The sequence below is a fragment of the Kogia breviceps genome, chromosome 4, assembly GCF_026419965.1.
Source record: "Kogia breviceps isolate mKogBre1 chromosome 4, mKogBre1 haplotype 1, whole genome shotgun sequence".
Lineage (NCBI taxonomy): Eukaryota > Metazoa > Chordata > Mammalia > Artiodactyla > Physeteridae > Kogia > Kogia breviceps.
Window position 1 is genome coordinate 94,758,471 of NC_081313.1, and position 24,458 is coordinate 94,782,928.

General features: G+C 40.0%; 1 protein-coding gene across 1 annotated transcript; it reads right to left on the reverse strand.

Annotated features, from left to right (window-relative positions):
• Nucleotides 1–5,164: 5,164 nt before the first annotated feature.
• Nucleotides 5,165–17,464, reverse strand: CDO1 (cysteine dioxygenase type 1). Its single transcript, XM_059061903.2, has 5 exons — nt 16,721–17,464; nt 13,377–13,454; nt 11,646–11,800; nt 6,750–6,919; nt 5,165–5,899 (listed from the first exon to the last, which is right to left on the reverse strand). The coding sequence occupies exons 1-5, from the start codon at nt 16,888–16,890 to the stop codon at nt 5,870–5,872; spliced, it is 603 nt and encodes a 200-aa protein (XP_058917886.1). The 5' UTR covers nt 16,891–17,464; the 3' UTR covers nt 5,165–5,869.
• Nucleotides 17,465–24,458: the final 6,994 nt, after the last annotated feature.

Consider the following 24,458-nt stretch of genomic DNA (forward strand, 5'->3'; position numbering starts at 1 on the left):
TCACTTTAGAATATGACAGTTTTGACACCTTTTGTTTTCAACTTTAGGATTTAGCTAGATTCTGGGACAATGAAAAAAGCCCACTTGCCTCCTATAACATAAAGCTGTACTTCTGGTGGAAAAATGTTATTCATGGGTTAGAACTGATGAAGGACATTTCCTTATTGGAGGTTTCCTTGGAGGACACTCATACGTCTATCTGTAAATTCCTGTCTTTGGAGTGATGGGGTATGTTACAAGTTTCACTAGTAAGTGAAAGAAAAACAGCTAGCGCTGAATTGTTTAAATTAGTGTTATCAGGGGTAAAAAGGTGATAGTGATGTAGTTGCTATGATCTTTCATTCATTCCTTCATTCATTAACTCAACAACTATCTGTTGACCTCCCAAGTAGTAAACACCTGTTGATTTTATCTGCCTAGCCTCTAGTCTCCCCTTTCTTCTCATAACAGAATTCTGATTTCCCTTGGTGACCTTGCCCCCCACACTAATCCATTTCATTTGGTGGAACCGGTTCCATGCCTGACTCCAGAGACAAACAGATGACTCAGGCCAGGGCCAAGCTCATATCCTGCTGTCCACAGTGACTTGGTCAGGGATGGGCATACGAGGCAAATCAGAGCCCACATAGATAAATCCATAAACTTCTATGGAAAGATTGTAGAGAAATAACACCTTATTCTGCCAAAATTGAAATGGACATTGTAAGCCTGGAGATACTGGGAATCATCTTACACCACAAGGGTAGACTTCAGAGTCAGGAGATGCGGAGAGCAAGGTAAGAGTCCTGAAAAGCTGTTTGAAGCTTTTGACCTACCCTTGCCTGAGGATTCCCTGGACTTGAAAGTTACATGAGCTCATTTTGTTCAAGTCAGTTGGGTCACATATTGTCACTTGCAATTGAGTGAGTCCTAAACAAAACAACCGCAAATACTGGTCTGGTGTCATGGGGTATAACTATGAACATAGTCCCAAAGATTATAACCTGTGTTCTTTCAAATAAGTAGGTATAAAGCACAGCTCGCTCCCAAACTTTGCTGACAGAATAATTAATTGGATCCACCTGGGGAAAACACAACTCTACTGTCCTGTTCAGCCTGAGTACCTCCTGAGTATTTATTTATCTTTTTTCCTGTGGTACGCGGGCCTCTCACTGCTGTGGTCTCTCCCGTTGCGGAGCACAGGCTCCAGACGCGCAGGCTCAGCGGCCATGGCTCACGGGCCCAGCCACTTCACGGCATGTGGGATCTTCCCAGACCCGGGCACGAACCAGTGTCCCCTGCATCAGCAGGCATACTCTCAAACACTGCGCCACCAAGGAAGCCCTATTTATCTATTTTTAAACTATGAAGTCAGGAACCAGGTGACAGATTTCAGACAAGAAAGCCACAGAATCACCATTGCATTGTTAACTTTCTGTCCCTGCTTAATTGTTTTTCTCTCCTGCCAAAGGTCCAACGTGTCCCGGGCAGAACCAACATCTATTTTGGTTTTCCCGTTGCCTGGCAGTGTGTCCTTGGGTAAACTATTTTATCTACATCTGCCTACATGTCCCCATCTCTGAAATGGGGAGGGGAGAAATAATATCCCTGTCTCACTTTAAAGGATTTTTCTGAAGTGACAATAACATTTTTCTATATATGCAAAAATCCAATAACAGTGAAAGGATAAAAATGTATATTTAAACAGTCCAGGCAAACCTTGTCTTTATTTTGAATTGGCTGAATAGCCTTAGATATAGTGGTATATGCTGTCAAATATTTAGCAGACTCTCTTGAGGTAGAGAATTACATACTTTGATTTGTAGTATTGACAGATTGCCACAATGTAAATATTCCCATTATGGCCAATTTTAATCTACCAATCAGCTTGTGAGATTCCTCAATATCAGCTCCCACGGGGCTGTGTGAACCTGGCCCGGCACAATGCTGCTCTGGGACAGCGGTTAACCCTAAACTCACCTGCCTCATTTTCCTCACGTATCAGAAGATTTGTTTGACAATATGCTCACTCAAGTACGTTTCATCTTCGTGATTCCATGCTAGCATTATATTTATCAGTTAGATGAATCCTGCATAAACTCATTATAATCATACTTTCATTCACTGAAAGGTGCATCATAGTGATCTATTGCTGTAATGACACTTTTTCTTATGACATGTCCAGGAGGGCTCTTGGCATGGAAGGCTAATCAATGTTCAATTGCATTAGATTACTTTCTAGTTCTATATTTCTCCCCTTCATGTGCAAGGAATTTTTATGGTTGCACTTTTAGGTAAATATACATCCCACTGCAGCATATGATATACAGATTTAAATATGTCAAGCAGATGACCATCTCCTTGTATAAGGATATCCCTCAGACTACTGACTTAGGCTTGAGTCAGTGCTCAAAACCACATTCAGCAGATCTCAGTCTCTGAGATTCTTTACATCTCTTTGTGAATTACTTAAGAAATAAACAAAATGCCTCTCATTAAGCAACCTGAGGCATGTTTTCAAATAGCACATAAAGCCATCACATCTTCAATCATTCAAAAAGGTCAGTGACAAGAGCAAACAAAAACCAAATGTCAGGAACGCATCAGCTTTCCTATCAAGCATGGGCAGAATCCTAAATTGATCATCAGTTTTCTCACAAACACAGGGCTTTCCTATTTGTGATAATTAATCTCTGTGAGTGTCAAGCTTCTGACAGTTGGAGGCTTCAAGAGAACACACTTGACCAATGAATAGGTGGAAGTGGCTGAATTGAAGTGATGACATCACGTGACAGCTTCTGCACTCAAGTGGTCCTCTCCAGCCAGGGCAGCTTGCCATGACCTTCCACTATTACCCTCATTTTGGGGGGCTGAGTTATCTTGGTTGTTTTGTAATAAAGACATGTCAACTGATATTTGTGAAATGACATCACATACATGGTTATTCATTGCAGAATTGTTTGTAACTGTTAAAGGTTGGAAATCACGTCAAAGTCCATCAATAGAGGACTGGTGGACTAAACTATGATACATTCACACAGCGTAATACCACGCAGCCAGCCATCAGTACAAACGAATGAGGGAACTGTTTGTATTCAGGTATCGAAAGATCTTATAAGTGCACCATATGGACTTTAGAATGCTACCCTGTGTAAACAATGGGGAAAAGTAAATGAGGAAACACAAGAGAGTGGTAATATAGGTTAGGTTACAAGGAGAGAGGAAAACTGAGAGCCTGGGGGTGGGATGAAAAAGATACTTTTCACCACAATGCCTTTCATATCATTTGTATTCTCTGATAGGAAGTCTTACCTATTTCAGCACACACACACACACACACACACACACACACACACACACACACACACTTCTCCCACATACACTTTCTTTAAAGAAATAACTTATTGTGGGAGAACACACGTTTACTATTTTAATTATTCATAAATGCCCAATTCAGTCATATCAGATACATTCACGATGCTGTGTACCCACCATCACTATCTATACCCAAATCATTTTCATCAACCCCAACAGAAACTCTGGACCTGTTAAACCATAACTCCCATTTCCCCCTACCCCTTAGCATCTAGAAACCTCTAGGCTACCTTTTTTTCTCTACGAATTGGCCTTTTCTAGGTATCTTGTATAAGTGGAATCATATATTTGTACTTCTGTGTCTGGCTTATTTCAGTATCCCACATACACTTTTCAAGAAAACATCTATCAACTAGGTAAAGTTGTGAAAGTCTGCAATGTCTTTAGAAAGAGAGAACTGACCTTGTGAAATGTGTAGATATGTCTCAGACAAGGTTGCACCAGCTTCTGGTGATTCCTAGAAACCTCACTGTAACTTTTAAAAGGTTAGCTAGTAGCCCAGCTTGCTAATGCCTTCCTCGCTCAGAAAATGAAGTGAAATAGCCACCATTTGCCACGAGCTTTGGGAAAGCCTCACACATGGCAGAGCTCTTTAGCTGGGGCCTAAAGGCCTTCACAGGGTCCAGGAATCTTTTCTGAAATTGTATGCAAATTTGTTGTGTGTGGGCATTTCTGGAGAGTTCTTTAGCCTTTGAGATTTCTAAGTGGTTGCAGTCAGAAAAAAAAAAAAAAAAGACTAAGCACCATTACTAAAGGTAATGCTGTCCCTTCCCATGAAACACAGGTAAGAGGCTTTCATTCATCAACCACTTTGTCCAAATATATGGTTAATGAACCCACACCAAAAGATAAGCCTCTGACTTTGTCCAAGTATATGGTTAATGAACCTACATCAAAAGATAAGCCTCTGACATGGGCCTTGCACATGGCGCCATGAAGCTTCTGACTTCTGACCAATAGAGCTGTAGGAAAATAAATTGTGGTAGTGTTACAGCAGCAGTAGAAAACCAATACAGTACCTAATTCACAAGGAAGTTTTCTGGAATTCAGTTTGTTAGTACATCTAAATAACTTGTAACAATGCCTAGTATGTTGTAAGCACTCAGTAAATGTTCATATCCTTCTCAAAGGTGAGAGGAAGCACAGGTATAATGATGTAAATAATTCTATGACATGGTATAAACACCACAATCAATGGTGTTGACTTGAACCATTTTCAAAGGACTTTACTTTCTAATTAAGTTCCCAGAGATAATAAATTCCAAAATTACGACAGATATTCCTAAGAAAATTGCCTAAAGTGGGGGCAGCAAACTCAGATGCACGTGTGGGCTTTGTCGGTAACATGAATAAGGGAAACAGGAAAGCTGGGGATTGCCGCAGATCAGGGAGGCGGCACCATCCAAGGGGCAGATCCCAGCCCCGTTAAGTGATAGCAGTGAAAATGCAATGCAGGTTCAGTCTTGCCAGATACTTCAAAGTCCATTCCTTCTGTGAAATCTCTGGTTTTTAACTGTTGGAATCCAATTCATCTTTAAACGCATACAGACCCCACACACAATTTTCAGGCTAAACTGACTATCTATGAGCTGCCCTAGGGCCAGAGACCCTCGGGTTGGTATCTCTGGCCAGTTGGTGAACACATATAAAAGCACCAAAAGGTAAGCTCCTTTTGAATGCAGTTTTTGGCCTTCTTATATTCTTACGTCATAAAAGCATCTTTTGCAGTGCTTTTGGTAGTCTGCATAAACCTAAGAAGCCGTGAATTATATGAAATTCTTATCATGTTAAAGAGAAAGACAACTTCAAATTATGTTCAAATCCACTTTTATTAAAATTATTTGGCAATTCTGGAAGCAGTACTAAGTCTTTGACCACTGGTCACATTAGACATGAGTTTATAATTTTGGTTTGTTGTGGGTCTGGGTACCTGTATTTTTCTAAATCTTCTGCCCTTCATTTCACGACCAAATGGCAAAGCGCCTTAAATTTCTCTATCTACAATACCTTATTATTTATAGAACAGGAATTTGTAAAGTAAGATTGAAAAAATAAAATGCACAGATTCAAAAAATTCTCTTCAAATATTAAGAACATACAAAGTATAATGAAGACATCTACATTTAGTCCTCCAAGTAACAAGATGGGTGGTTTGATGTCTTGTTTTTATTTATTGTTAATTATAGTTCAGAGACCAGTGTTTCCAAAAACTATAAAAACCTTCATTGACATTCCCAGTATAGTTCCAATGGGTTTAGAGGGTAAAATGAGTGGAGCACTTGATTTGGCCTTTAAAATCAAAAGCCTTTTTATCTTTAGTGGGATTTTTTCTTCTACAGTAGCTCAGGGCACTATTTGCTTACTTAATGCCTTATAATTAGCATCTGCCTTATAGTAGATCTAAGTATTGGCCTTGTAAAGTATATTACTGGACAGCAAATGGAAGGAGGCCTTCCTGTCCAAGACAAAACTTTCACCGGACCTTAAAGTAAAACCTCAGAGGGTCTGGTGCTCCTTAGTTGTTCTCCAGTGATCCTGAAGTTGTCTGTAAGAAAGAAAAAAAGAAAGCTGTGTAAGAATCTTTACATGAGACATTTCTGCTTGTTCTAAGTAGTCGGGCTTTTCTGGCAGTATATAAAAATCCACTGCATGGCAATGGAGCCCTGTTGTTTCATTCCTGTGATAAGAGTATCTCTTGGGGCTCGGAATGCAGGAAATAAACAGAGCAATCACTTGAGAAAATTCTGCCCTAGCTTCTTTCAAAGGCTGTACTTTCAAAAGACTGATAAGGATGTTCAGTCTTTTCATGCATTGTGTATTTCTGGGCATTCCCATGACTAACTAAAGACCATTCCCCTAAATGGCCAATTTATTTCAGCGATAGAAGATTGCCACACCATATTATTGTTGGTTGCCATCACTACCCAAAGACAAGGCAACTTGGCAATCAAAACGGGCAAGTTTCTTTATTTATTATTATCAGAATAGGGTCTCAACTTTGCAAAGGTTAACTATGTAAGTTATTTGTGTTATCTCAGCAAACTGGACCTATGAACATTAAGTCATAGTAGTAGCAGTTTTATCAATATAGTTCTCACTCTTATTTCCCTAATAAATGAAGAGAAAATATTTTCTTTACGAATAAGCATACAGTTTGAAATTTTGAAGAAGCAATTCTTTGCATCTAATTTAAGTATTATTTTATAAATTGAAAAGTCTCCAAAGTTAAAGAAAATAATGGAATATAATGGGCCTTTTCTCCAAGTTAAGGCTTATCTCAAGAATACTTAAAACTTAAGATATTTAAATAATATCTAGAACAAAAAAGCAATGCATCAGTGTAATGCTGCCAACCCACAAAGCATTTAAACACAGGAGAGAGAAATTGTACTTACAAATGGAGTCCTGATTCCAAATTTGCTATGGAATGTCATGGTGACTTTGTTTTTATGTCCTGTTCTTTGATCAAAGGCATGGCACGTATCAAAAGGAGGACTGTACAAGTGAAGGCTCACGGCAGGTTCTGTATGGCTAATATTCTCTACTCGATGTAAGCCAATGGAATCTAAACAATATTGAAGAGGGATGGGTAGATGAAGGAGCTTAGATGCTAGCTGTAGGTAAAAATCTGGTCTATTGCCCAAGATCCTAAATCAACTGATACATATGAATTATTAAAAATTAGTTAGAATTGAACTTCCAGTTAAAAATAGTAAAGGACACGCATTCTGCTTTCTCCTAAAAACTTCCCTACAACTGCAGTAAAAGAATAAAAAAGACATTGACATACAAAGATAAAGGAAAAAGAAAAAACTTTTTAATTAAAGTTTAAAAAAAAACTTAAAAAATTTGAAAGCTTAGAAGTAGATGGATGGCTTTGTAGAGGAGAAAAAGCTAAATCCTCAGCTACCCTTGGAGATGGCCAAGAAATAACCTGATTTATATCCTGAAACTAACAAACAGCTCAGGAACTGGCAGCACATGTACTTCCTGAAATGAAGGTGAACATGGGCTATAAATACAAGAACTGGTTGAAGCCTATTTAAGTTTCGTCACAAAGCTTTTTCACCACCTCACGTTCCCTCCATCCCTGGTAGAAATCGGAGATCTATTCTCTAGAAAGAGTACAACAGATAAACTCAGGACTGGTGGATACCCGGTGAAAAACAGGTGACTTAAGTGAAAATTTACACATTGAGTGGTAAGATCTCCACTTTCTTCATCACATGGCTGCCAGAATGCTGCCAGACAGGAATTTCTTCTCCAGGCAGGAGATGGGAAGCAGCTTCTCTGAGAATCTGATCAGCTCAAGAAAAAAGTCCTGAGGATATCACCACTGATTGTTCCTCAAGGAAAAGATTTACCAGGTGATCCCAGAGTGAAGTCCAGTTGACAAACACCATCCACGTTTGAAAGCTACCAATTAACTTTTTTGTCTTTGGTTTTTAAATATTAGCACATAGTCAAGGCCATCACACATGTGAGCAGAGCCTCTAGCATAAAAGAGGCCAGAGCAACCTGAAAAAAAGGCAACATGAAATAGACACTACTCAAGAGAAGGCTTAAAAAAACAAAAGCAAAAACTTATCATTAATATCTTCACAGAGCTAAGAGGAAGGGAATTCCCTAGCAGGCCAGTGGTTAGGATTTGGCGCTTTCACTGCTATGGCATGGGTTCAATCCCTGGTCAGGGAACTAAGATCCCTGCAAGCCACGCAGTGTGGCCAAAAAAAAAGAGATGAAAATACTATATAAAAAGGACTAGAGAATAAAAAGAGCTTTTAGAAATATAAAGATGATAGCAGAAATAAAAATCTGAATAGAAGGGTTGGAAGAAAAAGCTGACAAAGACTCAAGGAACAAAGGGCCAAAGATAGAACATAGGAAAGATTAAGAAAAACCAAAAAACCCAAAAAACTAGAGGACTAGTTCAGGAGGTTTAATATCTGATCAAGTAGTTTCAGAAACAGGACAACAACAACAAAATCAAAGAAACAACTTGCAAATATTTTCTTGAATTGAAGGACATGAATTTCTAGATTGTAAGAACCTACTGAGCTCCCACCACAATGACAGTCATGAAACAAACTGCATCACTGTGATACTGGGGACAGAGAAAAGACACCAAAAGAGAAATCCTCAAAAGTTTCTAGAAAGAAAAAACAGGATTCATACATAGTAAGATTAAAAAATCAGAATGGTACCAGGCTTTGAACAAGAAGAATGGAAACTAAAAGACAAAAGATTACCTTCATAGTTCTGAGAGAAAATGACTGCCAGGTCATGATTTCATATCCAGCTAAATTATCTATCAAGTTGCAAGGGTTGTATATAGAGATTTTTAGATATAAGAGGTCTCAGAAATTTACTTTCCATGAACCCTTTCTCATAGGGCCATTGGAGGATATGTTCCACCAAAACAAGGCCACGAACCCAAGACAAAGCAGATGAGACCAGGAAACAAGGGGATAAGCACCAGGAGAGAGTAAAGGGAAAGCCTGGATGATGTGAGGGGACCACAGGATGAGCCCTGGCCAACCAATCCACACTGAAGGAAGTCAAAAGGCCTGGAGGAGATGCCTTCAAGAAGATTAAAATAAACAAAATACTTGATTTTTATAACTATGTTGATAAGAAATTTATATAGTAAGGAGAGCTGGAAGATTAATCAAGGAAGGAATTCAGTGTATTAGTGTAGTTAGTATAGGCACCTAATTTGGCCTTATGCTTTACGATCTAGCTCCATGAGCTTGCATGACAAAGAGCAAAGCCCAGAAGCAGATGACTTTGGTTCTACTCCCAGCTAGACTGACTACCTTTGAACAACTCAAAACTTCTAGGAACTTCTGTCTTCCTCATTTAAAAAAATGGGGCCTAATTCTCAGATCTGCAAACTCTTTGATTCTATAGCCTACTGCTTTTATAATACACTGGCTTGCTTTTGAACAAAAGTTATACATTCTGAAGAACTGACTGCCCTTTATACAAATAACTATTTTTCCTCCAATTGCACCTCCAATAGACCACCCAATGCAAGCAAAGATCCCACAAAAACAAGTCACCCATCCTTTAGAAGTCCCCAAAGCTCAGTCTGATCCCTAATGTTAGTAATCCCAGCATTATTATTATTATGTCTTTGCCTCCTTTTCCTTTATGCCAATGATATATTCTCTGTCACAGTAATATCGGACTTTTCTTGGTGATACTTAGGGATGCCAGCTTGGTTGAGGCAATGTTCACCTTCTGCCTATTACAATAGGTAACTTGATCTCCTTGCCCCACTCTCCCTTTCTTCCACCCTATGACGCATATTGCTACTGGATTAATCAAGATATTCTTGAACAAAATTCTGCTGACCAAAGAAAGGTTTTACTTTAAGCTAGTCTTGGAGGCTAAGGCCCTGATCTTACTTTACTCTCCTACTACTCCTATCCAAGCCCATTCATCTTCCCCTCCGGCTAGACCGTTCCTGCATAGTCTTCATTCTTTGCAACGTATGAATGAACAACGTACTTTGAACATGGGTTGTGCCTTCACCCATGTTCTTTCTTGTACTTGAAACATCTTTCCCCCCTAATCACTATCCACATCTAGCCCTCCTCCTGCATCTGTAAAAAATCAAAGGTTAAAAGTTGGTGGTTTTTGAATAATCCATCTACAGAAATATTTAGCTTGTCCTATCCAGTATTTTACTGATTCGCAACATTTCCCATAACAATCAGAATTTCCCACCTCTATGGAAAAAGAAATCAGGACGATCTCACTGGAGCTGGGCGACCACGTTGTCCCTTTAGACAGGGCAGCTTGCACACCAGTTCCCACAGCCTAGTTCCAGCCTGCATCACTCACTCACTTTACCTGCTTGGCTCCTATAGACTTTTGCATTGAAGACCCTTGAAAAAAAATCTTAGGTGTTCTCCAAGATCTAATGTAGCTTTATAATGACTCTATGACTCTAGCTGAAAGCAATTATTCTGAAAGGTTTTTGGCTTTGTTGTGAGCAGTACCAGCAGTCTTGTTCTTAGAAATCTGGTGTGCTTGCTATACACAGCAACCCTCAAATAAGAGTTTCCTACCTCCTGAGAAACTAACTACTTTGTTATGTGAATGGGGGAAAAACTTCCTATACAATCTGACTTCTGTAACTGACTTGCATTCTTAAACTAACTGAACGAATTTAGGCCAAGTATCAAGGCCAATACTGAACGTTAAGATCTAAGAAGAATGAACCTGCTTTGCCAGAAAAACCTCTGTGATGTTTTATTTTATATAAGTGGGATAGCATCCCAACTAAGACTATGGGCTTTGGCATCAAATTCTTTGGGTTCAAATCCTGAGTGACCTTGGACAGGTTATTTAATCTTCCTATGTGTTGGCAATTTCATCTGTAAATGGGAATAATATAAAAAGTTATCTCAGGACTTCTCTGGTGGTGCAGTGGTTAAGAATCCGCTTGCCAATGCAGGGGACATGGATTTGATCCCTGGTAGGGGAAGATCCCACATGCCACAGATCAACTAAGCCCATGCACCACCAACTACTAAGCCCATGTGCCTAGAGCCCGTGCTCCAGAACAAGAGAAGCCACCACAATGAGAAGCCCACTTGCCGCAACTAGAGAAAGCTCGCACATAGCAACAAAGACCCAAAGCAGCCAAAAATAAATAAATAAATTATAAAAAAAGTTATCTCATGGAAGCTTTAAGGAGCATTTTGGAAAGTTACTAAGAGTTCTTTAGGAACACAGATGTTAATCACTGCCTGAAGAGCATTTGGCTCTCCCATACCACATTTAGAAGAAAGAATGAATTCTTTGTAAGAGAACTAGAAATCATTGCTAAATAATGTGCTTCAAAAAGTTTCTCTTGAGAATACTCTTTTTAAAGTAAACTGTATGTACTTTAGTAAAACAGGGACTGGCTAGCATTCTTAATCACTTCCGGGACACTTCTTTATATTTTCTAATCAAAGACTAACACTTCCAACTTGGCCTCATGCCTTTATTAAAAGACTCTACTTATGTAAATTCATGTTCGATTCTAACTGTCCCAAGACTTGGTAGGTAAATGGCTCTTCAGTGGACACTAACCTGCATGCATATGTTTTTAATAAGCGATTCCAATCCACACGCAAAGCTTTAAAAAGACAAAACCCACTGCTTTTAGATCACTTCCTAAGCAGATGAAATCATGACTCCATGATCCAAGTTCTATTGCACACATGTAAGCAAGCAACATTTCAAGTGGGAGTTCAAGGTTTTTCCCACTTGTTGTTAGAAAAATTGGATGTTACCGTTGATGTAGGCACACTGGTTTTCCCTCAAGATTCTTTCAGACTTCTTGATCATCTCATTGGATTTTTTGTCAGGCCAGGCAAATAATGTCTCCTTTAGATTTCCCTGCAGCATCTTCAGAAAGCAGTGGGAGTCAGTGTGATCGTGGATACTGCTATATATACACAAAATGACAACTAAACTCAGTAGATGGTTGGGAACCCACACTTGTAACAATCTGTCCAGAGCTTACAGTTGCAACTGTCAATAGGACGTCTCCCAGGCCAATATCCATTTCAGCTGGAGTTTTAAATATCATCAATTTATAATTCAACATTGTTCAGGGCAAAGTAATAAAATACTATGTCTTCCATATCAATGCATATAAGGGGTACAGTTTTGATCCATACCCCTACTGAAGAACAACTCATCTTTTTAAACCTTGTTGTAATACTACTTTGATAACAGAAACACAAAACCAGTAACCATTTATCTTCTCCAAAATATAGCTTTTAATAACTCAATTAAGCTGGGCTAGAACTTGACTTAAAAACTACATTAGAGAAATTTTAGAGCAGATAAAGATCCTTTATCTGTAACTGCATCACACTGAGAAGATCACATAACAGTGTTTTTTCCCCAGGCTTTTTCTTTTTTCTCCGTCCTCTGGGAGACAAAAGGTATGCGCATGTGTGTTACCAGCTGAAAATTATACTATAAAGCATATGAAATGTTAATATTTTATACATTTAGAGTATCCTATCTGTGATTACCTCCCAATATTGATGGGAGAAAAAAAGCAAATTGGATCTGGGGAAAGAATTTATTCCTATAATCTTAAATAGTATTTAAGTTTATTAAGTAGTATTAACTATAGGGTTGATTAAAAAATATGAACCTGTATATGCTATAGCATGTATTTCATATGTTGAATTCTGTTACCCTATATATGTACCATGAAACTTTTTTCCTAATTCACAGAGCCTTGCTCTACTCCTGACATATAATCTGCTTTCAAAAATATTGAGAGAATGAAAACAACTTCATTCTATATGAGTAAATAAATGTACTCTATAGACCTAACTTTCCAAAATCTTGTAAATTCATGTTTTCTTTTTCCCACCAAAAATGGGTCTGGATTATTGTTTTTTGTTTTTTTACCATTCTCAAGAGACTGAGAAGGATCTGTTTAAAGAGGTAACAATACTTGACTGGTAGTAAGACTTGCAAATGTATAAACTAAGGAAAAATTAAGGGACCAAGCTTCAAGAATTGGTATTAGTCTAAGTTGTCTTATCTTCTGTATACAGAAAATAAATAACTAGCTTGAAGTAGAAAGAAATTTCCTGAATTTGTGAATTGCTTTTCTAGCTCCAAATGTGAATGCTTTGGTCTTTGGTCCGACAATTGTTTACACACTTCAAAGCACAACAAAGGTCAAGTTTTAGCTCAACTTCATAGAAAGTTTAACTCCACAGAACACAGAGAGATTAAATTAAGCTGGTTACTTACCTCCACCTCCTTTGATTTACTACTCATTTTGGGGGAAGGTCTGTCATAATATGTGGTATATGCTAAACCCCTCACGCTAATTCCCATGAGAATTTTTGCTGGGATTAGGGGACATTGTGAACAAATAATTACAACACATGATTTGTTACTGCTCACAAGGCATGTGGCCAGCCTGGCACTATACTTTTCATATGATGGAATAAATACTGAATAAATATCTGAATGAATAGTTGTATTACCTGCCATGTCCTTCGCCCCAACATAGAATCATGAGATTAAATTTTCCATTTCCTTGATCCACAAGATTTCGGGTATATCTAAAAAGAACGTTTTCAGAAGTTTGAATTTGGTCGATGAGACAAACACAGGGAAAAATAAGTGTGTCATACAGTATCATTCATTTACAAATGCTAATATTTTTACCTTGTCTAATTAGAAATCGAGCATCAATGAAAGCAAGTATTTTTTCACAGTTCATTTAGACATTTTTGTATTTTGAATCACTGTGTTTATAGCTGCTCAGTTCTAATTAATGGCATGAAAAAGGTAAGGGAAAAAAATTAAATTCCTTGAGTCTCAATGTGACAGCCTCAAACTGATAAAAAGAATAAAAATTTCTCACATAAAGCATTTTCAAAGTGCACTACTGCTCTAGGCAAGAATGTTGCTGTTGTCTTTCCCCCCCCTCCCTGTAGCTAAACCAGAATCTGAGAAACAAGGTTTCATTAAATAGCTGTTCTAGAATTCTCATTAGTTTCACTAGAGTCCAGACACAGGGACATCCACATTCAAAAGCATCATGATGAAACGTCCTCCACAAATAGAGTGGGCGTTGACCTAAGTACCAGAACAAAAGCAACTACACTTGGGAAGTAAAATAACACTCTAAACCTTTGACAATGAGGAGAAATTAGTAATTAGGCCCCAGAAATCCCAAACCAAAACAACCACATCCACACCATCCCCCCACCCCCTCCAAAAAACCAACTTTAAAGTTTCTATTGGTCCCACAGGTACTCTTGACACCATCTAATTAACAAGGTTCGATAATTATGACATTCATTTAGACTAATTTTTTAAAAACTTTTTATTGGAGCATAGTTGCTTTACAATGCTGTGTTACTTTCTACTGTACAGCAAAGTGGATTAGCTATACGTATACATATATCCCCTCTTTTTGGATTTCCTTCCCATTAGGTCACCACAGAGAATTGAATAGAGTTCCCTGTGTTAAACAGTAGGTTCTCATTAGTTATCTATTTTATACATAGTTTCAATAGTGTATATATGTCAATCCCAATCTCCCAGTTCATCCCCCCCATCCCCCACCCCCCGGCCCTTTCCCCCTTGGTATCCAGACGTCTGTTCTCTACGATAGACTCATTTTTAAGGAAAGGAATCTTTATCCCTTTTGTTTGTTCACATGGTCATCTGTTCACTTATGTCCCACATGCCCCTTCCTCCCCTAGGCTGGAGGCCAGGTGCTGACAGAGTATGATCACTGAGAGAGTTGATTAGTAAGTGCTTTTTAGATATCAGTCATCCTTACTTTGGAGCCCTTTTAATGACCTAGCAGGCAGCTGTGCACACAGCCTTTAATTCACAGTAAATGGTTCCTGTACCAGGGATCCTACTTTTTTCCCTCCTCCAGCCCTAGAGTCTTGCTTCTCTGGGGCTTCCTCCAGACAATTTACTGCTTGGCCCCCAGTGGAACATATTTTGTCTTAACTCTTCTGCACTGGCCTTCCCAAGGTCAGAGATCAAATTCCTTCACAGTACTAGGACACTTATTACATGCGCAAAATACTAACACATTGATTTCTGCTCTCCCATCTCCCTCCCTCCCTACTCCAACTGCCCGCCTAGGAGTGCACCCATTATTTTACTGAGCTGTGCATCAGAAACCTGTGGAATAGGTCAATCCAAAGGTTTCAAGGCCCCTGGAAATGCCCTTGTTCTATAGATTAAAAGCCCATACAGCATACCCTGGTTAATTAATTTCACTTGGTCAGTAATAAATCTAGGCAGAAGAAAACTATTATGGCCACCTTGTGTCTACAGGGGGTTTAGCAGTGGTTTAGAGTGTGGGCTCTAGAACAATAATGCTAACTTGAATCCTGGAGCCACTAAGGGACATTAGTATGACCTTGTGCAGGTAATCCAACCTTTCATTGCCTACTATTCCTCACCTGTAAAACAGGGATAAGAATGGTACCTATCTCAGAGAGCTGTTGTGAGGTAATCAGTTAATATATGTGTCTAGTGATTGGAAGAGTACTAGAGCCCATAGCAAGCCCTCAATTACTTGGAGCTAATGGCAAAATTACTCTGGTAGCTTTATTGGCAGCCACAGAAGGATAGGAACCAAAGGAATTTCCTAGAACCACTTGCAAGTGGAAAACAGGATCCTAAGTAGACTTCACTTTTCCATTTCAGTTCCTAAAGTACAGCTGAAACAGCCCTTGGAGACAAAACTTTACCAAACACACTGTATATGCTGACGTAAAGTGACTAACTGAAAAGGCTTCAAAGGAAAGCTTCATCTTTTCTTATTCTTCTCTTTCAACTATGCTCCTTTCCCTGACCTCATCACAACCAACCATTAAGACTGAAGCGCTGGTTACCCTTCGGAAAAGAAACCCTCACTCTTCAGGGTGATTAAATTTTACTTCTCTCCCCAGAGGATTGATAGGCTGTTTCATTTTTTACTTAATCTCCAAGCCAAGGCTGCAAGGAGCAGCCTCCCAGGGCATCTCACTCAAGCAGCTCTGAGGAGCAGGGGTCTCCAATTTACATTCCAGACCCTCAGATCTAAGGATAAGGAAAAGCATATTGCTTGGGGGCTGAAAGAAAAGCACTCGTTTATTTCGAGAACCTGACAGTGGGTTTAAATAAACCCGCAGCCCTGGGAGTCCAACTGGTTTGCGAGAGGGGGCAGCATAAACTGAAAAATAGCAGCTGACAGCCCCAAGTCTTTATTTTGTATTAACAAAAATGCTTGTTGGCAGACGCCTGCTTGCAGGCGACCGAGGGAGAAGTGATGGAGAATTGGTGTCGTTTAACTGTGCCCTCCACCGTCACCCTTTTCTCCGGACCGCTGTTGGAGTTCTCTCCTGAGAGCACCCCGGTTAGTCCAGACAGCCAGAGTCTGAGGGCGTCCAGCCACCGGGGTCTCCCCGCATCTCCTCCGTGTCCTAGGCTAGCGACGGCTCCGGGGTGGGGTGGGGCGGGGGTGGCAGAAGGAGTGGCCGTTCGGAAGCCGAGGGGTTGATCAACGAGAAAAGAACAGAAAACTTGCACCGCTCGGTGGCCTCCCCTCTGGGAGCCTGCGGCAGTCTCCTGCCAGTGGGACACGCCTTCGGCACAAAGCGCCGAACACCAGCCCCCGGGTTCGCGGGCGAGGAGGCGCGGCGCTGGGGTGCGGGAAACGGCCGGGAGCACTGGGAGAGTGGGCGCTGCGGGCGCCGGGCCGCCCGCGCTCTCCGGTTGTCAAGACCCGCTCCCCACGCGCCCGCGCCGGCGCCCGCTCGGACTCAGAGTCGGCGTCGGAGAGTCTCGGCGATCAGGGCGAAAGCACGCTCACCTGTACTGGTCGAACTTGGCGTACACTGCCCACTCGGCAGGGCTGCTCTCGTAGGCTTCCAAGACGGCCTGCACCTCCTCCACATTGACCTCCTCGCCGGCGAAGAGCTGGTGCAGGATGCGGATCAGATCGGCCAGGGTGCGTGGCTTTAGCACCTCGGTCCTCTCCATCCCTTGCGGACTGGCGGCGCGCGTCTCGCTGCTGGGCTGCGATGGAGGAGCTGAGCAAGCCGAGGAGCCGGGGGGCGAGAGTTCCTAGCTGCTAGCCAGACAGTTACACACAGACACGAAGCCCCCAAATGCACGAGTGCCACAGCGTAAAGAAACCCCCGCCAAGATACCCACCGTGGCGGATCAGAGTACGGACCGCGTACACAAATCTGGACCAAACCTGTTAGGTTCGGCCTCCCCGGGCCCTTTTTAAGCTCTCGGAGTCACCGGGAATGTACCAACGTTCCTTGGAGGGTGGGGAGAAGCGGGGAGCGACCTGATAAGGGTGGCGGAGGCGGCGAGAGCGTGCGGGCAAGGCCCACGCACACGGCCCCGGCTCCCTCGGCACCCCGACCCTAGCGGAACCCTTCTCTCCCGGGTCCCGACGCTCGCGGTGGGCTGCGCGCAATCTCTCCCCCACCGTAGCAGGCCGTCTTTCGGCCGCCCATCCCAACCCCTCTTCCCCCCTCCCCCGCTCGGAGGCTCCTCTGTGCTGCCTTGGTTTGCGACGCTAGGACGTCGACAGAAGGGGTTTGGAGAAGGGGCGCAGGACGCTGAGGAAGGACACAGACGCTTCCTTCCAAATGGAGCCGAGGGATTGATTTTGAATAGTTTACAAAGGTTGAGGATGGAGTCCACTCCCAAGGTGGAGAGCTTCTGTTCTGTCGATTGAAACCATCGATAATATGCTCCAAGGCTAGGTGAAAATGTCAGTCTTCTTTTTAAAAAATTTAAATGTGCTGTGCTTAAACTACAGTTTGACAAGGGAGGCTGGGGTCTAGAGCAACACTGGTGAAACAATATAAGGCCAGGTGTCCCTCTTTGATTTTTAAAATCAAACATTTCCTTTAAAATACTGATAATATATCCGGGGCAAAGACCTGATGTTTCAAGTAATGGGTCAAAGAAATGCTGATTGTTTTGATTCCTAATACAGTAATTTAAAGGGTTCTAATCAGATTATTTAAATCCTTCAATTCTAGGCTTGTGCTTGAAGTAGCCTACCGGTAATACACACAAGGAAATGCATTTCTATGTTGTGCATAGCACGTAGCAGCTTTGAGATTAACACAAATTAAGTATGAATGAAAATAAGGAAAAAGTGAAGGACAGAAGAAATGCCAGTAGAGATTCCTTCTTTCTCACTATAGATGGATTCAGGGTTATTAAAGGTCTAGACTTCTGGAAGACTGGTCTGTTTCTCCCAGACTTTGCTCCAAGGTATTTTTATGTATATAGCTATGTATGTATATGTGTATATACCGTATATATTTAAGTTTACTAGTGCCACCTGCAGTCTTAAACATCCCTGATTAAACTGATTACACTATAAGTATTCTAACAATGTTGTTAGGAAGTAAACATAACACGTCAATCATCATTGTTCCGAAAGGGCTACAGGTAGAAAGCACTCCAGAGGCCTACCTTTTGTGATGTAGAGGTGGTTAATTAAAGAATTATGGGACAGAGTAACTGGTACCCTTTTCATCATTTACTCATAATTTCTTTATTCTCGTCAGTGTTTTCTATTGAGTCTCTTAATTACTTCATTTCAGCTATTTTAATCCACAAATATTGGGAATGAACAACAAAAATCGAACACAAGCTTAACTTTTCTGCACTTCATAGTGGATTACACTTCTCTAAATTTTTCAGACCGTTCATTTTCTACCTTCTCTGGCTCCTCCTGACATTTAGAAACCTCAAGGATCTTTCCTAATACAGCCATATTCACACATTCATATTCATTGCCTCTCTAACCCCCCCAACACAATTTCATTGATCCCTTCTATGTGGATGTCTCCCACATCTCCCTAATCTCACATGCTGAGAGTAATCTCTAATACCTTTTAGCACCTCAAATGAAATATACCATATTTAAAACTCCTTTCAAACATGCTTTTCATTTCCTGGAGGTCCTATTTCCACAATGAGGCTACCCGAGCTCAAGAACCTCATCCACCACTGCCTACTCTTTCCCACTTCATTCTCAAGCTCTTTCAACCAATAGCTAACCTTTTTAAAACCTCCAGAATATCTTTTATGTTTTTCCACCTTTCTATTCTTTTTCTTTTTTCTTTTTCTTTTTTTTTGTGGTACGCTGGCCTCTCACTGTTGTGGCCTCTCCCGTTGCAGAGCACAGGCTCCGGACGCACAGGCTCAGCGGCCATGGCTCACCGGCCCAGCGGCTCCGCGGCATGTGAGATCTTCCCGGACCGGGGCACGAACCCGTGTCCCCTGCATCTCAACCACTGCGCCACCAGGGAAGCCCCCACCTTTCTATTCTTATTGCTACTCCACTCAAGCCTCTATTCCAATTTTGGGTGGATTACTATGCTGGCCTTTCCCAGTACAGATCCTTTATTCACACCCACTAATTATACTTAAGCTCAGACTGGTTATGTTTCCTGGTCAGAAACTTTCAATAACTCTTATTTCCTACATACTAGGTTTGTCAATCTGGCATTTAAAATTCTCCATGTTTTGGCTCTACGTTTCCTTTTTCATCTTTTACCTTTACTTTTCTTCTTTACCAAATGTCTTCCAGCCAGATTATATTAGTCACTATTTCTTGTGGTTACCAAAATCCATTCTTCTGCTTTAAGCTTTTCCTTCTGCCTAGACACTAGAAAGACATTTCAATATGTCCAGATCCTACCTTAAGGTCTTAGCTCAAATGCTTTCCTCTCAAATAAGTTATATCTCCTCTTGAATGACTAAGGCAATAATGAGTATCATTCTTATGGCACTTACCACTTTGAAGCAGGTATTGTAGTTACTTATGTGGATTATCTTGACAGTGAGACGTTTGGGACAGGCTCCTTTTACATTTTATTTTTGTATTCCTTCCTCTACGCCTAGCACACAGTGCCTTGTGTATGCATGAATGGTGACTTCAGTAAAAACATACTGGTAATTGGCTAGAGTAATTCAACTGCTAGTTTTAAGGATCCTTGGGGCTGTGCGTTCAAATCCAGCAGACTAGACTTGTTTCTCTCAAGGTTTTTTTTTTTTCTTTCTTTCTGGTTTCTTTGTAAAGAAAACCCATATTCTTCCCCACAGAATTGCACACTGTAACTTAACTACTGTCCCTCCCCCCTCTCCCCAAAGTGACTGACATTACAGGCTCTATTGACATAAGTAGAATACCTAGATTCAGCGATGGTAATTCTACCGCACTCTGCATTGCCCAAGTCAATGATCATCACATTTTAAGACAGACACTGACATGTGACAGACATCCAGAGAAAGGAATTAGATTAGAGGTTCAGTAATATTGGTCTATCCATCCAACACATTTTCACAAGCATGTACTATATCCTGGTACTGCTTACAAAACTTAAGCCTCTGCCCTCAGAGGGCATATGTTCTACTGGGGCTGGGGGTAGCTACCCCAACAAATACAGTATATATGGAGAAATGGACACATAGTACTGTATACAATACACGATGGAGAAAAATAAAGCAGGATTAAGAAGGTAGAAGGTGGTGAGGAGGTGTCATGTGATAATTGAACAGGGACTGAAGGATGTTAGTGAGAAATGTTAATCGTCTGGGGGACGTTTCCAGGTGGAGGAAAAGGTAAGCACAAAAGCCCTGGGATGGGAGCCAAGTCTAGTGTTTGAATAATAACACAGATGAACACGGAGGTGGGTGGTAAGCTGTAGAAATGGGGACTGCAGATCACATAGGACAATGGAAGTCTTCAACTTTTACTCTGATATGGGAAGCCACTTGGGGATTTTGGCTAGAGAGCAGATAAAGGGAAGCCAATTAGCTGGCTATTACAGTTCAAGTGAAAGATAATGGTGGCTTGGCTAGAGTGGGAGAATAGATGAAAAATGGTTGGATTCTGAACATGTTTTGGTAAAGATGTCAGGATTTGCTGATAGACTGGAAGTGGGTTAGAGAGGGATTAATAATTAGTTGAGCAGTTGGAAGGAATGGATTTGCCATGATTAAGATAGTAGGATTATTAGTTGGGACAACTGAGGTAGGAAAGGAGGAAAAGATATGCCTCATAAATCTAGATATATAATAGAACTGGGAAGAAATAGTTTTAGGAGGAAGGCAGAGGGAAGAGAGTTCTATAAAGAATAAATCCACCTCAAAATGGATAGGGCTTTCCTTATGGCTATCACTAAGTAACCAATAAGTTTCAGGTATATCTGCTCCATATGAGAACATAGAAGGAACTATGATTTATAAGGATTCCTCTAACTCAAGATTCTAATCACACTCATATACATACATGTTTTATCTGTCCTTCATCCATATCATATAAGAAAATACAGGAAATTCCCTGGCGGTTCAGTGGCTAGGACTCCGTGCTCTCACTGCCGAGAGCCTGGGTTCAATCACTGGTCAGGGAACTAAGATTCCACAAGCCATGCAGCACGGCCACAAGAAAAAAAAAAGACAGGTAAGTCTAATATTTGGTATCAAATTTTATCTTTTTACTTTCTATTATTTCAAAAAATCAACTAAAAGTTTCAAGAATTATTTAAATTCGTACCTGACAATCTACCTTCCAATTAGAATGAAAGCTCCAGGAGAACAGGAATCTTATGTCTTATTCCAATGCTGAGGACATAGTAGGCACTCTATGTGAATAAACAAATGGAAATTTATAGTTTCAAGGCTTTTGAAAGAGATTGCCAAAATGTCACCTAAAATTGTAGTACCAATTCACATTCCATTCACCAAGAATATGACAGGACTTATTTCCCCACAATGTTGCCATTAATAATTGTTTTAACTATTGATACTATGAAAGGTGATACTCAGCATTTCATAGATTTTACCTGTACTTTTTATAACTAATGATGTTCAGCACTTTTCATGCTTTATTAGCCATCTATATTTTTATTTTTTGGAATTACATTTTAATGTATTGTGTCCATTTTTCAGACTGTCTTTTTTCTTATCAACTGAAATGAGCTCTTCAATTGGACATCAAAACCCTGTCATATGTTGCAAACATTTTCATCTGCCATACAAAAATTAAAAACATGCAATTTCCTTTATTGCTGCTTTAAATCATTCTGCAAACCACATCATAAACTCAATATATAATGCATTACTGATTATATGTGCATAAGGAAATGTACTAAGTATTACGTGTGTGGGTACCAAATAAAAAACCCCCGAACATCCTATTTTCAGGGATATTACAATGAAGAAAGGGTGTTGGACATGCTTATAAGGGAGTAAGCACAATAACTGCTGTAATAGTGGTAGTTTGCTGTGTTCTTATGAGGGAGAGAGTATCTCCTCCTTGAGAGATTCAGACAAGCTTTAGGGAAGTTAAAAAATGAATTAGGCAGAGAGGTAGGATTTGAAGGGGTGGAGATGCAGGAAACAGAAAAACAAACAAACAATGCATGTTCAGGAAATAGCAAATAATCCAGTGTGCGTTGGACAATTTTGAAGGAAAATAGTATTTGTAAAAGTAAACCTGCTGTTTTCTGAATACTTTCCTTCCGTTATGTGGTCTGTAGCTGAATTTCCTTAGTGCCAGAAGCTTACTAAGTATATTACAATCCTTGGAAAATGAAGCAGAAGCTGCACAAAAGGTGATTTTCATTATCATACCTCTGAACACTGCACTTTCCTGCTTTCGGTTACACACAACTAAACTGATTGACTAATGCTATATAATTCTTTTTTTTTTTTTAATTTTTTTTTTTTTTTTTTGTACGTGGGCTTCTCACTGTTGTGGTCTCTCCCGTTGTGGAGCACAGGCTCCAGACTCGCAGGCTCAGCGGCCATGGCTCACGGGCCCATCCGCTCCGCGGCATGTGGGATCTTCCCGGACCGGGGCACGAACCTGCGTCCCCTGCATCAGCAGGCGGATTCTCAACCACTGCGCCACCAGGGAAGCCCAATGCTATATAATTTAAAGCATGGTCTGCACTTCTCTTTGAGTTTTCTAATCTTACCAGAGTAGATGATATTAAAGGTTCCTTCAGGGTTAAAACTTCTACAGAAATCACAGATTCCAGGAAGTATTCAATCTTATTTTGATTCCAGATAAACATTCTTAGCTTACCTTACACCCTAAATATGGGGAACTCACTGTGAAGGCCTCGGCATAGGCAGCTTCAAAGATGCAAAGTGCACTATTCTAACATTATATACACTGTATGTAGAATGGGTCATCTTTGCACAGTAAGATAAAGTGTAGCATTACTGATGTTGATTTTTCTCATTCATAAATATGGAAAACTTAAAATATAACCTGAGGGTTTAGTTCTCCATCCCCCAAGCTCATTTAAACCAGACATCTGCAAAAATATTTTGTGAATTGCGTTCTAGGTTCTAATAACCAAATTACTTATGGGATCCAGGCTTATGAGTAAATGTAAAGTCAGCACAGAATAATGTAAATATGGTTTTAAATAGTGTAAAGCCCTACATATTCTTAAAGGTTGTGAGTGAAAAAAACAAAGTATACATATTTAGCTAACCTCAGATTGAATAAGTTAGTAAATTATTTAGATCAGAAAAGAATAAGTTGATGACACAAATTCAAACTCAAGTAGTTTTGACTGTTAAGGTAATAGTCTATCATTTGAAACCTTCGCAGCAAACATAAGATACACATAGGTTAAACACATTTTTCCTATCTGTTAAATATATATGCATATAAATATATTCATATCCTTCAGTAAACTGTAAGAGCACAAAACTAGAGAACAGATCCTTCCCATATTCAACTTATTTGACCTGAAAATAATATTCTTTCCAGCTTTCAACATATGTACTAATTTCTTACTTAGCCTTTACACAATTCAACCTGTTATTATTTCAGTGCTAAATACTTAGCTGCACTAATTTATTAAACAGGGACATCATTATAAAGGGACTTAGGAATTCGTTCTTGGGCAGAAAATGAGAACTGAACAGTGATTTCATCACCTTAAACTGAATTGTTCCTTAGCATCCCTTAATGATAATGTATGGCAGATCATTAACCATAAAGTACATTCTGGGACTTAAAGGACATAAGTGTAGTTCAAAGTCCTTTGACAAAATCTTACCATTCTCATCACCTTTGAAAATAAACACTTAGAATTCCTGTATACACCTTAGATCCTGCTTGAACATTCCATTCAATTTATTGGAATTTTTTTAAAAAATGCTGCATTACAAATACAATACAGAACGAAGAAAAAAGGTTGAATCTTATTTAAAGCAATTATCAGTTTAATAGCATCAGTAAAAAATGGTACTTTTAGTCATGGCATGAAATACACATAAAATCTAGCTATTTTCCAATTATTCTTTGAGCATTTTCAAGTTGGAAAATACATTATAAAAAACTGAAAGATGCTGCCTCATTTACTCATTGAGTGCTTTTGACACTGTAAAAATAAGAGAGAGTTTAATACCACAGTTATAACCACTGGGACTCAAGAATCATTAAATGATAAGATTGAAAAGAGTTAGATGACTCATTTGTCCAAAATTTGTAAAATTCCTTTTGTTTCCCAATGAAACAGTTAAACCGAAACCACAAATTTTCT

Bases quoted from the DNA above. Each gene is read 5' to 3' on its own strand.
- CDO1 (XM_059061903.2), bottom strand. From the start codon at position 16,890: ATGGAGAGGACCGAGGTGCTAAAGCCACGCACCCTGGCCGATCTGATC. The intron at 6,920-11,645 runs GTAACATCCAAT...AATATTGTTTAG, and splicing joins CCAGTGTGCCTACATCAACG to ATTCCATTGGCTTACATCGA. The intron at 5,900-6,749 runs GTAAGTACAATT...TCTTTCTTACAG, and splicing joins TTGGAATCAGGACTCCATTT to ACAACTTCAGGATCACTGGA.